Source organism: Elephas maximus, chromosome 1 (genome assembly GCF_024166365.1).
Source record: "Elephas maximus indicus isolate mEleMax1 chromosome 1, mEleMax1 primary haplotype, whole genome shotgun sequence".
NCBI classification, from domain to species: domain Eukaryota; kingdom Metazoa; phylum Chordata; class Mammalia; order Proboscidea; family Elephantidae; genus Elephas; species Elephas maximus.
In genome coordinates, this window is record NC_064819.1 from 229509089 (window position 1) to 229526764 (window position 17676).

Consider the following 17676-nt stretch of genomic DNA (forward strand, 5'->3'; position numbering starts at 1 on the left):
CCCCATAGGGCTTCCAGGGAGCAGCTGGTGGATTCAAACTGCTGACCTTTCAGTTAGCAGCTGTAGCATAAGCAGCTCTTTAAAAACCAGTAGGCATCCTCCACTGAAGGAAAAGCTCCATCTGAATCCTGGTTGCGAAGGGTTTTAGGTGGCGCCTGTTCCGTCTACGACGGGCATCCGGGACTCAGGCTGATGATGCAGACAAGGACCTGCTCAGTTTGGCTCCAGCCTTTTCTTCCTTTGTTTCATTCAAAGGCTTGAAACCTTTCCTTAGTGAAGATTTGGTTAAGAAAATAAAACATGCGTGAAGAGTTCTCTGCTATCTCACAGGCCCCAATCAATTTCACAATCCTTTGCCTTTTCGTCTTGGATTCCCAACAGGTTACATATGAATCGCAGGTGCTGATTACACCTGTTTAATTAACAATACAGCGATGCTAACAGGGTAACATGGTCTAGAGAAAAATGTTACATTATGCACCTGACATTTCATTTAAAATTTTTCTTTAGAACTTAAAGGTTTCATTATAAGAGATAAATTTCAAATGTACTTTATTAAACCTGATTCCTGACTAATTAGAACCTAAGCAATTATAAAGAAATTGTACAATTGATAATTCAAACAGAGGTTATTTCTCTGGACATACTGACATATTAAAATAGTTCTCTTCTTCAAAAATTTTTAATCTCCTGCTGATGAAGAGTGAGCTAATTAAATCAGGTGGACACTGGAGAGTGTGTTGGCAACTCTTGACTGGAGGGGGGATGGGAAGATAGAGAGAGAGGGAAGATGGCAAAATTGGCACGAAACAAGAGACTGAAAGGGCTGACTCAATAGGGGGAGAGCAAGTGGGAGAAGGGAGTAAGATGTATGTAAACCTACATGTGACAGACTGATTGGAATGGTAAATGTTCACTTGAAGCTTAATAAAAATTAATAAAAAAAAAAATTTTTTAATCTCCACTAAAAATAATTGCATGTAGGCATTGTTCTCCATCTGTTTCTTTGTAAGCGATCCTGGAGGACATGCAAGGCTTGAGTGTGTATGTAAGAACCCAATGGCTGCAGTCTCAGTAAGGAGGTAGGACTAAATACAGAATATTTAGACTCAATACTCAGGTGACTTTGTGTTTAAACAAATGTACTAAGATAGGTGGCAACGGGGCTATTTTTACTTTGACAGCTGAGTCAGAACTACAAATTGTCAGTCAATGTTCAGGGACCCAGAGCCAACTTCTTTAAAAAGTACATTTTATACCCACACCATCATCATCATCTTTAGCTCAACTGCACCTTTTCAAGTTATCAGGATCTGTCACTGGCTTCATGTCCTAAGTGTAGGAATTCACAGGCTGTAGGTGAGGCCAGCAGGTGACCAGCAGGTGCTAGCTACAAAGTGAAGACTGCGGCCACACAGTGGAGCCCCTCCCACTTCCTGGTGTCCAGGATTTGCCTGTCCATCTGTCTCTTCAGTCTACTAACAGGAAGGAGTCCATCAAACTCTGATGGTCACACGCTTACAAGAAAAGCTCTTGAAACTCACGTAATTGGACATGCAGCAATATAGGAGTCTGTTCATATAAAAACTTTCATCACGTATTGATTATAAAAAATTTTTTTCAAGGTAGGAACTTGGTTACAAAGGTTACAGCCATAAACAGAAGTTTTACCCCGGGTCTCCTCACACAGGAACGTCCTATCATTATGATTTTTAAATAATCTTCCTCACTTTGGGAAAACTTACCCCCCCATCACCACCCCCCTCCCCATCCTGCTCAAATCCGTTTTAAAGTGAAGCACACAGGAACGTGGTTGGTCACCAGGCCTCTGGCAAGGAAGCTGAGGCGAAGCCGGGGTTCCGCATGTCCCTAAGGAGCAGCCCATCCGAGTCCCTCTGCTGCGATGCCTTGTCCACACCTGCCCTTTCTGGAACACTTGCTGTAGAACTCGCCCATGCTCACCTTATTTGGATTTCAACACTTCCTCCCACTCAACAGCTGATTTGGAGTTCTTGGGAATTGTTGGAAATATTGATTGCATTTTACTTCGAAATTCTTTCATCTAAAAGAAGAAAAAAAGATTAGGCATCAAATGTTAAAAGAAGGGGAAAATAGCCAAAGCTATTAGAGACTGACACCAGTGCTGACTGGATAATATTTCACTGCTCACGGCGTGGAGCAGAGTATCACCTGAATACGGATACACAGGACGGACTACACGGCAGCTACCTTGGAAGAAAAATGAAACATGTCTCTTTTCTTCTTCCAAGTATAAATCTATCCGGTCTTAAACATACAGCTCCACTCTGAATCTGGAAGGCAATGTGCCCTAAACCATCAACCCTCCATGATACTTGTTCCTTCCCATCAGAGGGACAGGAACTGGCTTTCATATTTAAGGATGCAGCTGACTATCTGAAGAAATGAATATGATCAGGTCATTCACAGTAAGCAGAACCTCAGAGCCAGAGGGAAGGGGTGGGGAGAAGAAACTTAGTACGGTTACATCAATCTGTTGAAAGAATGAATCAATGAAAGGCAGCTAAGCCACAGTGTCCTATGTGCTGGGTGTGTTGAAAACTCTGTGTAGGGGTTTATTACTAGCAGAAGGTTGCTTCGGGGCCCGAGAGGCAGAGCAGAGGAGTTGGAATGTCTTAATACGGTGTGTTCACTTGGTCTCGCAGTTCGCCTGGGGAGCCTGCTCTAGGTGCACACCCTCAAGATTTATGGGAGCAGGGTAATCTTTCCATTAGACAGTACTGGCTGCACGCTCTCTAGTGCGTCCTTTTGACCGGTCCTGTTACGCTGGCACCATTTCAGAGGCACTACAGCACTGGGCTTCAGCTTTCTTCTCCCAACCCTGGCCCAGCCATACTTTCCTGAGGATGTCAAGCTCCTGACTGGAGCTGTGAGCCTCCTCGGTCTCGTCAGCAACATGCTAGTCATTTCCCCGCACGGTTAGTTTGAGAATCAGCTCATCTCTTTTTTATGTAGATGTTTATTTAACCTGAGGTTGACTCTGTTTCTTGTTTGGGACTTGTCGCTTCCTAGACATTGATTCCACCCCTTGCAGCACCGTTAGAAGCCCATCCTCCGGCATTAGACAGGTCTCTGTGTGATCCCAGCTCCACCACCGGAGACTGACCGAATCTCTCTACTCGAGGTGTCCACCGTAGGGTGGGGTGAGGAGGACCTGCGGAGAGCTGTGAAGAGTAACTGAGATGTTGCACATGAGGCACTCCACCTAACATGGGGAATGCTCGTATGTCCACCGTCGTCGACACAGCCTCATGGAAACGCGTGTGCCGTGTGCCGAGCAGGAGGCTCACACAGGCTAGATGTCACGGCATGTTGTTGAAGAACCACTTTAGAGTTACGCGCCATCTTGGCTTCAATGTGCCGACTCTGGAAGATCCATCAGGCCGTCCATCCCGTCGCCTGTGTGAGGCCTGTGCCAGCCGCCCTGTGGAAACGGGGGTGTTTTTGGCTGTGACAAGCCCTGTAGCCTACTGTTTGCTGGTGGGGGTGGAAGAGGTGGGGAGGATAAACACCCATGATGCCCCACAAAAACAATCATTTCACCCAAACACCAACAGCACCTCACTGAGGAACTCTGCGTGGACTTTCTCTATGAAAAGAAGACATCTTCCCAGCCAGGGTTTACAACATGCTGTCTGGCTCCTTCTCTCCGTCTTTCTGGTTGAGCCTCTGTTACAACTCTGCCCAATGACAGTTTTCAAGGGGCATCAGGTAGCCTGGCCTCGAGTAGAGCCACTCGTGAAACATGGTTGGGGGGGGAGGGGCTGGGGGGTTGGGGGCCGCGGACAAGGCAGGGGCATGGAGGACGGCTGCTTTGCGTCAGGCCACAGTGCGCCCTTGCCCTCCTCCTGTTCACCTTCTTAGCCCCTCTCATTCCCCAAGTCTTCTGCTACTGACCTGCTCCCACGTCAGAAAGGAGAAACTGAGCCACTGGATGAACTTACGTCTGAAAAACTCAACTAGGAAACAACGGGCTTCACCTGTCAGTAAAGGAGAGAGGCAGTGGGATGAGAATGCCGTGTGGCCCCATCCTTTAACTGTATGCGTATGGAGATGGAAACAAACCCAGAGCCTCCAAGTCAGTTATCAACAGGCCTCAAGCTCCTTTAGCCAGTGGGGCTCCACAGAAGGCTTTGTTGTTGTTGTCATTGTTAGGTGCTGTCAAGTCAGTTCTGACTCATACCAACCCTACGTGTAACAAAACAAAACACTGTCTGGTCCTGTGCCATCCTCATAATTGCTGTTATGCTTGAGCCCATTATTGCAGCCGCTGTGCCAGTCCATCTCGTTGAGGATCTTTCTCTTTTTTGCTGACCCTCTACTTTACCAAGCATGATGTCCTTCTCCAGGGACTGATTCCTCTTGATAACATGTCCAAAGTATGTGAGACGTAGTCTTGCCATCCTTGCTTCTAAGGAGCATTCTGGCTGTACTTCTTCCTTCTTTTGGCAATTCATGGTATATTCAATACTCTTTGCCAACACCACAACTCAAAGGCATTAATTCTTTGGTCTTATAGGTTTGCACTCTTTCCATGACATGAATCATCAGTGAAGACCTTCACGTTTTCCCACCTGTATCAATTTCTGACATGTAGTTCAAAAAAGGTGTTGGTCTCATCAGTGATACTCTATACCCAGGAGCAGAATATTCTCCTGCTTAAAAACGTGCTGGAAAAGATTTAGGGACTGAATGCATTTAAGCAAATTTGGGTGTAACGTAAATATGCTGAATTCCATGATAACAATCACAGCTATTTCCACAGACGTGCCCCCCCAACCCATACCCCAAAAGTTTGGTGAAGATGGGGCGCAGTGGGACTCGAGTCCCCATCCAACAACTCAGTTTTACTCTTGACACATTTTCCAATTCGTGGGGCCCCTTCCCTGTGGTTCTCTCCCCCCTCTGACCATGAGACCTTTTTCATGGCTCTGGATCCTAGGCTGCCTGTGTTCCCCACAAAGACTGAGGCGTGGCGGGTGCTCCCCAGTGTGGAGCTGACCACTGCCAGCACCGCTCCCTCAAGTCCCAAAGCCTTAATGTTTGGCGGTGCTGGGCTGTGATGTGACCAGAAACCACGACTGTCTAAGGCAGCGGTCTCACATGGAGTGTCATGATCACTGCGAAATGTGTTACAAGTGATTTGCCATGACATAGACATCTGAAGGCTGGACATGACTGACTTTTCAGATATTAGAGCAGGTACCAGATGGCCTCTAGTAGCATTTTTCTGGTTCACATTCCAGTAGCTTCCTGAAGGGACAGAATGGAGCCACCATGCCCCAGGAGTGAGGCCTAGAGGAAACCAAGCACAGACACCACTCAGAGAGCCCTGACTGGATGCTAGGCACCTGTCTCACTCAGCCCTCACAACGACCAGGCGGGACACATGCTGTCCCCACTTCGCAGAGACCCACGGCTACTACATCTCACAACTGGTCAAGCCAGGCCTGACCCCTGCCTGGCGTTGCTCTGTGTGTTGCTGATCCGTAACCCTGCTAAGAAGAGCTGCACATGGCTGGTCCTACCAATGGCTTCCTGCACTGTTTCCCGCATCCACAGGAGAACAGGACGGTGTGTTATGTGGTCTCTATCTGGAAGAAGCCACTGCTTCATTCCCCTGTGACTGTGACCAACAGCTGTGGAGAAAGTCAGCAGGGGCCTGGCACCACAGCAGGGCCGACTGGGACTCAGTCCAGTGCTGAATGCTCATATGGGGAGGCTGCTGCTTCTTTCTAAAGGCTTGCCATTGTGAGCCCCACTTAAAAATGACTTCTCAAATAGGAAGGTGGTGATGTACCGTCTAACTAAAATGAAGATATATCGTAAGTGACCTTAAAATGGCAGTTTTTAACAAATGCTCAAATCAGGTTAGTGACTAAAGTAGCAAAAGAAAAGACTAGTGAGCTAGTCCAGCATGGCGTAAACACATCTGGCCTTCCTCTGTGTCCCTCTGGCCAGTCCTACAAAGCTGCTATGGAGGGAGATAGAAACTTTATATCTGATGAAATATATACTCCAACACATTAAACTACAGAGGCCCAAACAGAAAGAGGTGGCATTTTCTCCCCACTTTGAAATGGAAGCCAGACCCTGGAATGGCCCCTCCAAGCGCACTCTTGTCCTGAGACGACACGCTCTCCTCTCGTGGGGCCCGCACACAAGCAGCCCCTCAGTCCGCAAAAAGAGAACTCAGTCTTAGAATACTGCATCCTGACAGAATGATGAATTGATATTCAGGACTTGAAAAGGTATTCTCCTTCTTCCTGCCACCAAACTGCAGTCCGGGAAAAGAGGAACGTGAGAAGGAGTTGGTGAGCTGGTGGAGGGAGAGCAGAGTATGGCCGTCAGCAAGCACTACACGCCTGTCTCAGTGTGGCCTGCTGGTGGCACTGGCTCCTGTCCCATGACTGAGGGACAGAGGAACATGCTCAGTGACACACTAACCACGAGGGCACCACATATATTAATTCTCTCAGCACTGGCAGTCAGATCTATGGCAACCACTTGTCAAATTCCAAACTGGAATTTAAAAATAATCTTTATTTAATAGTGGCCAACATTTCCAACAGAGGAAAGAGGAATCCTTTCAAAGGGCTGACTTTTGATAATTACAGTTTCTTTGATCCCCACATAACCTGAAATGTCTTAACCTGAAGCCTGTTCCCACCTTCTTTCTCTAGGGTCCCTTTGACCCGTCAAGCCACGTTTCAGGATAAGTGCTGTGGAGGGTGAAATTCAAGACTCTTAGCTGGATGGTTTCTTTCTGTTGTAATCTTCTCTGTAGAGTTTGAAACTCTTCAGAAGTACCTAATAGCTGCCTCTTCAGTTTTCTCTCTTAGCCACAAATAAATCAATTTTGAAGGAAAAAAAAAAAGTAATAATAATCTCCAAAATAAAAACACCCCAAACGAAGCAACTTTTTATTTACAGTAAGTCTCAAGACAAGAAAGAGAGCGCTAAGGAAGATGAAGAGACACACATTCCTCCCAGCTAATCTACGTCTACTCAAGGCGCAGAACGCCCAACACAGCAGACAGCTCCCTGATGGCTTTCTATCTGAGAAGGCTCATTATTCCTTTTGAGTAGAAAACCTACCTCAAGTTATCTACTCAAGATGCAGTGTAACATTATAGCTAATGACAGGAATAAGACTTGCTACATTGGTTACACCATTTAGGAGGGAGAAGGAAATGAAGACCACAAGCCTGCCTCTAGGCCAAGGACGGTCACAACTAAGTCCTGCTATTCCTTCCACCTGGAATCTTACCCCAGCTCTACCTCCCTCCTTGTTCTATCCAGGAGTCCAGTTCAGGAAGTTTGTCCTTGGTCAAGTCTTCTCCAATCCCCCAGGCCAAATTAACTTTTAAAATCCTATCTCACCACTGTACTTTGTATCTCCGTCCATTGGAGGATTTATCATGCATACCAAAACCCAACTGACCACCGTCCAGTCCATTCAGACTCAGAGTGACCCTATAGGACAAAGTGGAACTGCCCCTTGGGGTTTCTAAGGCTGTAGTCTTTAAGGAAGCAGACTGCCACATCTTTTTCCCAGGGAGTGGCTTGTGGGTTCAAACCACCAACCTTCGGGTTAGCAGCTAAACGTTTAACCACTGCACCACCAGGGCTCCTTTTATCATGCATAATTAAGTATAATTACTTATGACTTTGTCACTGCAAGAAGGACCCTTTGATTCACCAGCACATCCCCGTCCCCTAGAACAGAGCGTGGCACATGAATAGGGAATTCAGTAAATGTTTTGTAGTAGGAAAGAAAGAGTAAATAGCTATAGAAATCATGAAGCTGGAGGGCTAAAAGGCCCTTGGGTGGCACAAGCGGTTTGCGACTGGCCCCTCAAACTTACCCAGTTGCACTGCAGAAGAAAGCCCTGTAGATCTGCTTCCATAAAATTATAGCCAAGAAGACCCTATGGAGCAGGTCTGCTCTGTAACACAACGGGTCACCACGGCTCAGAATCAACTCGACAGCAATGCGTTTGGAGGACTAAAACGTGTGAGAGCTACGGGAAGGCAGGGCTAGAGCGCCCACCTGGTGAGAGATTTCCGGATAAAGAGGTAAGGAAAATGGATAGGTGCCCGTTTGGGGTGTCTTGGCAAGGATGATGCAAGAATTTCAAATAAAACTGTGAATAAGCTAAATGATTTAACTATTTTCAAAGCCTATACCTAGCTTTACCAAGTAAAAACACAAAGGCATGCTTTTTAAATCTGGTCACATACAAAAATAATTCTACAGTGTGAGAAACACAACAGAACAAATATGTAATGGCAGAGAGAATATTTTTATCCTTTAAAGCATTTAAGACATTTTGTTCTTTGGAAAGCTTAAAAAAAATAATAATAATCAGGGCATGAAACCCTTGATTTGCCCAAAAATAAAAGGCTGCAATGAAAGCAGTGTTAATTAATAGTATGAGCTGATTTGAAATAGGCTATAAACCCATAAGCATGCAAGCAGAGCATTATATGAATACAATTATTTAAAGAGTCTTCTTTATGATTTGAAAAATGATAAAATATAAATTGTAGTTTTAAAACAAATTAATGGGCTGTAATTCACTTGCTCATAAAGACTAACGACTATATAGCTTTCAGATCCTCATGTGGGGTCTTTGCAGTCCCAGTGCCTCCGAGGATTTTCCTTTGTCGGCAATACTAGGGATGCTGGGAGAAGCAGGACTGCACCGCTTTGCCTTCCAAGTAGGATAAAGGTAGAATGTCCATCCAAAAAGCAACACTGGGGTCAACGTCCTATGGATGGCGTTTAAATGTTATAAAATGAATTGGCGAGCTATTTTAGTAAATTAAAGGAGTTAACCAAACCTCATTTTTGTTCTTTAATGGCATTATCTTACTCATAATTTTTGATGCAATGTAAGAAAACCACTTGTACTAATCATTAAAAAGGAAGAAAAGCAAATATTTTTATGTGGCACAAAATATAAAAAAAAATTAAAATTCATTAGTATGTATTTAATATCTTACATCATATTTAAAAACTGAGAAAGTTTAACTTTATGGCTATAATTTCTAATTGCACAGGTGCCATTTTATTAATTCACCCCATTTTTTTCTCTGCGATTGGCTAAGCAAAAGAAATCATATTGTAGTCCTCCATAACAGCTTTATTCATCTAAAAAAATGAATGAAGAAAACATTTTATATGGAAGTTACTTTCAATTTGAGGTGGAAACTTCAGTTACTTTTATAAACTCTTTTAACTACCAAAATAAACGAACTTCATTTTGTAAAGGTTAATAATTAAGTTGCCCAAAGACTATCTGGACAAAGAACAGTGTGCAGAGGGGAGTGATGGGGGGAGGAAGGAGGGAGTGGTCCAGGTGGAGGACTAGCAAGGACAAGGCTCAGAGGCAGAGAGAACATGGCCTTTCAGTACGGCTAGAAGTTTGTGTGTGACAGAAGGATCATGAAAGACACAGCTAGACTCTCGACCGCAGCAATGCTGGTGTGTTATTTATTTTTTCCTGCTTTGGTCCAGTTGTACTGACTTCTCTACACTATTGGCATTTTAGACCGGACAATTCTTTGTGGTGGGTCTGTCCTTGCACTGCAGGATGTTTAGCAGCATCCCTGGCCTCTACCTACTAGATGCCACTAGCATCACCCTAGTTACGGCAATCAAAACTGTCTCCAGATGTTGCCAAAGGTCTTCTGGGGGTAAATGTGCCCCAGTTAAGAATAGCTGAGCTGGAGAACAAGCAGGCGCCAGGTCAGGGAGGGACTTACATACTGTTTCCAGGAACCCGGACTTTATTCTCAAGGGAAGAGGGAGCCACTGAAATGGTAGAAGCAACGTGAGCAGATTTCATTCAACAACTATTTACTAAACGCCTATTATGTGCCAGGCACTGTTATGGGTGCTGAGGATACACCAATGAACAAGATAAATAAGGTCTCCATTCACTCAGAATTTATGTTCTTTCTGGATGACAGATGAAACAAGAAAACCGATGATCTAATTTCATTTTGCAGCAAGTGCTGTGAAGAAAATGAAGCAGGCTAATGTCCGAGAGGACCTGAGTGGTAGGAGTGAAGAAGCTGTTGTACTTTAGGTTAGATGGTCCGGGAATTCTTCTCTGAGGAGGTGCAATCAATTTGAGATCGTGAATGGTAAAAAAAGTAGTAGCTGTGCAGACCTGGGGACTGCTCCCTGGGCACGGCCAGTACAAAGGCCCAGAGAAGGAACAAGCCTGGTGTTTTGAAGAAGGCCAGCATGGCCGGAGTACAGCAGCTGGGTGGGAGGTTGTGGGGGTTCAAGACGGGGTCAGAAGGTGGGTGGGTGGGGGGCATTATGTGAGGCTCCTGGGTAAGAAATCTGGATTTTATTCCAGGTTCAATGGGAAGCCACAGTAGGGTTTTATACTCTGGCTGCTGTGTGTGACAACATTCAAGAGGTGGTAAAGAAGAGGCCAGGAGACTAGACATAAAGCATTTCAGTACACTGGGCAAAGAATGAATGGGAGTGGGGAAAAATGAAAGGGTCAAGCTGTGTCTGGCTGCGGAACTCAGGAGAACTTGCTCCATGGATTAGATGAAGGCAATGAAGAAAGGAGAGCATCTAAGACGACACCTAGGTTTTGGTTTGAGCAAGTCAGGGGATGGTCGCCGCATTCACTGAAACAGGGACGGCTAAGGGAGCAGGTAAGAGAGCTGACTTCTGTGTCGGATGTGGGCTGTTGGAAACGCCCTGAGACAGGCAATGAATCTGGAAATACGAAGCTAGTGGCAAAGGCCAGGCCTGGACCTCTGAATCTGGGCTTCATGAACATACAGACTACTAAAACGCCGGGCCCAAAGGAGAGCCGGAGGCAATGAGTGCAGACAGGGACCAGGGAAGTCTCAGTACAAAGCCACAGGGCACTCAGGTTTAGAAGGTGGCCAGGGGAGGAGCTGGCAAAGGAGACCCCAGAAACGGCCGGGGGCGGGTGGGCAGGCGGTGGTGGAAGGTGTCTCAGAAACCAAGAGATGGTATTGCATGAAAGATAGAATGTGCAGCTGAGAGGTGAGGTAACAGAATGGCAAAGATGAGACTGAACTGGCAACAAGGAGAGCACTGGTGGCCCTGACAAAAGCAGTGTCCCTGAGTGCTGATGAAAAGGCTGAATGAGGTGAGGACGGTGTCCCTGAATGCTGAGAAAGAGGCTGAATGAGGTGAGGACAGTGCCCCTGAGTGCTGAGAAAAGAGGCTGAATGAGGTGAGGACGGTGTCCCTGAGTGCTGAGAAAAGAGGATGAATGAGGTGAGGACGGTGTCCCTGAGTGCTGAGAAAGAGGCTAGTGAGGTGAGAACGGTGTCCCTGAATGCTAAGAGGCTAGTGAGGTGAGGTCTGTGTCCCTGAGTGCTGAGAAAGAAGCTAGTGAGGTGAGGACGGTGTCCCTGAATGCTAAGAGGCTAGTGAGGTGAGGACTGTGTCCCTGAGCGCTGACAAAGAGGCTGAGTAAGGTGAGGACTGGGTCCCTAAGTGCTGAGAAAGAGGCTGAGTGAGGTGAGGATGGTGTCCCTAAGTGCTCAGAACGAGGCTGCATGAGGTAAGGATGGTGTCCCTGAGTGCTGAGAAAGAGGCTGGTGAGGTGAGGACTGTGTCCCTGAGTGCTGAGAAAGAGGCTGAGTGAGTTGAGGACGGTGTCCCTGAGTGCTGAGAAAGAGGCTGGTGAGGTGAGGACTGTGTCCCTGAGTGCTGAGAAAGAGGCTGAGTGAGTTGAGGACGGTGTCCCTGAGTGCTGAGAAAGAGGCTAGTGAGGTGAGGACTGTGTCCCTAAGTGCTGAGAACGAGGCTGCATGAGGTAAGGATGGTGTCCCTGAGTGCTGAGAAAGAGGCTGGTGAGGTGAGGACTGTGTCCCTGAGTGCTGAGAAAGAGGCTGAGTGAGTTGAGGACGGTGTCCCTGAGTGCTGAGAAAGAGGCTAGTGAGGTGAGGACTATGTCCCTGAGTGCTGAGAAAGAGGCTAGTGAGGTGAGGACTGTGTCCCCGAGCGCTGAGAAAGAGGCTGAGTGAGATGAGGATGGTGTCCCTGAGTGCTGAGGAAGAGGCTAGTGAGGTGAGGACGGTGTCCCTGAGTGCCGAGAAAGAGGCTAGTGAGGTGAGGACTGTGTCCCTGAGCGCTGACAAAGAGGCTAGTGAGGTGAGGATGGTGTCCCTGAGTGCTGAGAAAGAGGCTAGTGAGGTGAGGATGGTGTCCCTGAGTGCTGAGAAAGAGGCTGCATGAGGTAAGGATGGTGTCCCTGAGTGCTGAGAAAGAGGCCTAGTGAGGTGAGGACTGTGTCCCTGAATGCTGAGAAAGAGGCTAGTGAGGTGAGGACTGTGTCCCTAAGTGCTGAGAACGAGGCTGCATGAGGTAAGGATGGTGTCCCTGAGTGCTGAGAAAGAGGCCTAGTGAGGTGAGGACTGTGTCCCTGAGTGCTGAGAAAGAGGCTAGTGAGGTGAGGACTGTGTCCCTGAGCGCTGACAAAGAGGCTGAGTAAGGTGAGGACTGGGTCCCTAAGTGCTGAGAAAGAGGCTGAGTGAGGTGAGGACGGTGTCCCTAAGTGCTGAGAACGAGGCTGCATGAGGTAAGGATGGTGTCCCTGAGTGCTGAGAAAGAGGCTGGTGAGGTGAGGACTGTGTCCCTGAGTGCTGAGAAAGAGGCTGAGTGAGTTGAGGACGGTGTCCCTGAGTGCTGAGAAAGAGGCTGGTGAGGTGAGGACTGTGTCCCTGAGTGCTGAGAAAGAGGCTGAGTGAGTTGAGGACGGTGTCCCTGAGTGCTGAGAAAGAGGCTAGTGAGGTGAGGACTGTGTCCCTAAGTGCTGAGAACGAGGCTGCATGAGGTAAGGATGGTGTCCCTGAGTGCTGAGAAAGAGGCCTAGTGAGGTGAGGACTGTGTCCTTGAGTGCTGAGAAAGAGGCTAGTGAGGTGAGGACGGTGTCCCTGAATGCTGAGAAAGAGGCTAGTGAGGTGAGGACGGTGTCCCCGAGTGCTGAATAAGAAGCTGAGTGAGGTGAGGACCGTGTCCCTGAGTGCTGAGAAAGAGGCTGAGTGAGGTGAGGATGGTGTCCCTGAGTGCTGAGGAAGAGGCTGACTGAGGTGAGGACGGTGTCCCTGAGTGCTGAGTAAAAAGCTGAGTGAGGTGAGGACCGTGTCCCTGAGTGCTGAGAAAGAGTTGAATGAGGTAAGAATTGTGAGGAAGCAGAGACAGAGACCAGAGACAACCCCTTCAACACATTTTCTTCTGTGAAAGGGGGCAAACAAATGGGCTGGCAGCTGGAGGGAGGTACGGAATATCAAGACAGAGAAGGTTTAGATGTGGGAGGAACTCGAGCACGTCTGCACTCAGCTGCTGCAGAGGGAAAGCAGACAACCAGAGAGGCCTTGGGTGACATGGGACTAAGGTCCTGGGAGGTGAGAAGGGGTGGCCTGAGGTGGCAGCATGGACATTTTGTCCAAGGTAACAGAAAGGCAGTGTGTGGTAGAGGTACAGGTAGAAGTTTGGGAAGATGAAGGGCAGGGCTTTCAGGCAGTAGTGTGGAGCAGGGTTATAAAGAGGCAGGAGGGAGGCTGGGAGAACACAGAAAGCCACCATGATCACCTCGGGATAAGATGGTGCCCCACTACAGTGGCCATGAGGGGTGGTGACTGATGCGATAGAGGGGTAAGAGAATGTAATCATGAATGCCATACACTGAGAAGGTGACCCAGGAGCAGGTAGGTGGATTAAGATGGGGGGGTGGTACATGGCAGTTTAGCTGGGAACCCGTGTGATGCCTGCAGGACACCCACGCCCCAGTGTCCAGGAGGCAAGTGGTCTTGTGTGCCTGGAGCTCCAAGGTCTGGGCGGAGATGAGAGCTGGCAGCCTCCACAAGCAGGTGATGTCGAGCCATGGGAGCGGACGGATCTGCTAAGGAGAGTGGGCAGAGGAAGGCACCTGAAGCATAACTGTGTAAAGTAAAATTAAGCAGCAACACCTCAGGAGTAAGTGAGACAGTTGGAAGGGAAGCTAGGGCCAAACTAGAGTTGAGAGAAAGTATAAAAAGTAAAAGAAAGAACTGTAAAAGCCCAGAATCTGTTAACACAGGAAGCAAGTAACTGATGTATCTTGAGTTATCAAGAAAAAGTTAAATTATGTTCAGCACAATTTACATAGTGGAAAAAACATAGCATATTAGATTTCTCCCAAAGATCGCTAAAAAATGTTTCAGTCAGGAAAATTCAATTGGAGAGAACACTTCATTTTCTGATACACTGATAAATGAATAATAAAATACATGTATGTTAATATACCAACATACCCATGGAAACAGCAGTCAAGAAATCAAACAATGTATTGCACTGGACAAACCCACTGCAAAAGATCTCTTTAAAGTGTTAAATAGCAAAGATGTCGCCTTGAGAACTAAGGTGCCCCTGACTCAAACCATGGTGTTTTTAATCACCTCATATGCATGCAAGCTGGACAATGAATAAGGAAAACCGAAGAAGAATCGATGTCTTTGAGTGGTGTGGAGAATATTGAATATACCATGGACTGCCAGGAGAATGAACAAATCTGTCTCGGAAGAAGTACACCCAGAATGCTCATTAGAAGAAAGGATGGCAAGACCTCAACTCAAGTACTTTGGACATGTTATCATGAAGGACCTGTCCCTGGAGGACATCATGCTTGGTAAAGTAGAGGCTCAGTGCAAGAGGAAGACGCTCAGTGAGATGGACTGACACAGTGGTTACAACAATGGGCACAAACGTACCAACGCCTGTGAAGATGGCACGGGACTGGGCAGTGTTTCATTCTGTTGTACACCGGGTCATTATGACTTGGAACGGACTCAACAGCACTTAACAGCAGCAATATACCAACATAGACCATATAGAAATAGAATCTTTTTTCAGGGAGTTTTAGATGTTTGTAACTGTCTAACCATTAATAGGCCCCTTTTAAAACAAACCTCAGGGAAAACACACCTTTGAAGACACACATTCTCTGGACTTCCTCCCACCATGCTTTATTTAGTGAGATCAGCATTTGTGGGTATGATTTTTTGTTGTTATTCTTAAACTTTTTGTTATGAAAACGATGGGTATGATTTTTTATGCTCAGTTACCAAAAAAAAAAAAAAAAAAAATGGACAAAGAAAAAGAAAACCCAACTGAAATTAAGACCCTTTCCTCCAGTGGAACAAGGACCTTCTTGAGGTGAACACTGTTAAGGTGACTAAGCCTGATTTATGTCAGGCCTCAGAACAAATGGCTTTCACAGCAGAGTTTACCTTTCCTGCTAACTGCTGCACATTCCTACTTTAAAAACTGTCTGGGGCTTGATTTTACCTATAAAAGGATACTGGCGGAGTTTTTAAACAGGTATCATGGAAACATGCCAAAACAGCTGATTTCCCCCCGCTACCCTTGGGTTAAAAAAAAAAAAACACAACGGTCATCATCTCCAGATTTAGAAGGAGCACATGCCTTTGATTCAGTCTCTCTGTCCAAGCTGCCCTTCCGCACCCACATCGGTGCCCCGCCCTCAGTGATGTTAGCCCAGCAGAGCCACACTGGAGGGGAAGGTAGAGGCTACAGAGATGCTCTCATCACCTCAGCCCTCAGTTTAATAACAGGGCACAGTGCCACTTTAAATAATCAAAAAATGATTCAGGAAAATATTCCTCAATCCTTACACTTTTTAAAGTCCCCAGCGCTTGACAGATAGAACTCTCCCTGCAAGATCATGACGACTCTGCTCGGGGAGTTGTGGTGAGTACTAACCTGGAGAGGAAGCTTGGCTGAGTGTGCTAACAGGCCGGAATCAGTCAGAAACTCAAGCTTGCTTCCTAGGGGCAGACGCTGGTGGAGACCTCTGGAAGCACTGATTCGATCAGGCAAGGGTGCAGAGGGAAGCCGTTCAGACTTCCCTTGCAGACCAGGCAGAAGTGGCTGCCATTAAGCAGTCTGCCAGGAGACTTACACCTAAAACACCAAGAACACTTCCCTCCCTTCTTAGATGTCTTCAAAGTTAAAAACGTCTAAGCTTTTCCACAGTTTTGTTTACATATGGGGCGCTAGCATTCACTCTACAATGCTGCTTCATTTGAGACAAGGATGGAAAAATGTCTTTCTTTTGACTTTTTGCTAATCTCAAATTTTACCAACATCCTGGTGTATCTCCTATTAGTAGTTATTCCTGTACTAATAAAAAATCATTTACTCTTCTACTAATTAGTTCACCTATTAGTTATTCCTACACTAATTTCTGTACTTATTAATTTCTGTTCTAATAAGAGATGAGTACCTGTGGTGGCATGAAATGACAGGAACCAGGAGACCAGCACGTGTGTGGTAGGGCTTGTCAACCCAGAGAGCTAAAAGGTGAACCGCTTGCCCAAAAGGCCCCAGCAGGACCCAGTGACAAGTGGCAAGGAAAAGCTGCCCTGATCAAGGAACTGCATCCTGAGTTGTTGTTCCTGTTACTTCCAAGTTGATCCTAATCCCAAGCTGTACCCCGTTATCTCCCTAATAAACCACTTATTGTAAGTATGGTTTTTGAGTTCTGTGAAATGTCGCAGTGAATTACCGAAGCCAAAGATGGGAGGGAGAGAGTTCTGAGGAGGGGAACAGCTGATGTTAGCGATGATGGGCTGACAGAGAGTATGGAAAAGTCAGACATGTGGGACGTCTTTAACCTCCACCTCATAGGAACCAGCTTTGTGCTGATCCTTATAAAAGAAATTATTCATTTAGACAAGTAGAGTCAACCTTAAGGACGTGGATGGAGCAAAGCTTTAAGGACCTTCCTTTGCTATGCGGCACGACTCAAAATGAGAAGAAACAGCTGCAAACATCCATTAATGATTGGAATGTGGAAGGCACAAAGTATGAATCTAGGAAAACTGGAAGGCATCAAAAATGGAATGGAACACAATCACATCAATATCCTAGGCATTAGTGAGCTGAAATGGACTGGTATTGTCAGACAATCACATGGTCCACTGTGCCAGGAATGACTACTTGAAAAGGAATGGCATTGCATTCATCGTCAAAAAGAACATTTCAAGATCCATCCTGAAGTACAACGCTGTCAGAGATATAATACCCATACACCCACAAGGAAGACCAGTTAATATGACTATTATTCAAATTTACACACCAACCACTAAGGCCAAAGATAAAGAAATTGGAAGGTTTCTACCAACTTATGCAGTGTGAAATTGATCAAACATGTAATCAGGATGCACTGATAATTACTAGTGATTGGAATGCAAAAGTCAGAAACAAAGAAGAAGGACCAGTAGTTGGAAAATACGGCCTCGGTGACAGAAATGATGCTGGAGATGACATGACAGATTTTTGCAAGGCCAACGACTTCTACATTGCAAATATCTTTCTTCACCAACATGAACAGTGACTATACACGTGGACCTCACCAGATGGAATACACAGGAATCAAATCGACTACATCTGTGGGAAGAGATGACAGAAAAGCTCAGTGTCTTCAGTCAGAACAAGGCCAGGGACTGACTGTGGAACGGGCCATCAATTGTGCACATGCAAGTTCAAGTTAAACCTGAACAAAATTAAACCAAGTCTACGAGAGCTAAAGTATGGCTGTAAATATATCCCACCTGAATTTA

The 17676-nt window shown here is 46.3% G+C and overlaps 1 protein-coding gene across 2 annotated transcripts in view; it reads right to left on the reverse strand.

Moving 5' to 3' along the window:
* Positions 1-535: 535 nt before the first annotated feature.
* TMEM242 (transmembrane protein 242) overlaps positions 536-17676 on the reverse strand; it is a 39081-nt gene continuing 21940 nt past the window's right edge. The window contains exon 4 of one of the 2 annotated variants that reach the window (XM_049904538.1): positions 536-2062. In XM_049904538.1, coding sequence (XP_049760495.1) covers positions 1964-2062 — 99 coding nt within the window. In that variant the 3' untranslated portion in view covers positions 536-1963. The remainder of the gene's footprint in view (positions 2063-17676) is intronic. The other variant, XR_007519692.1, reaches the window with a different exon arrangement.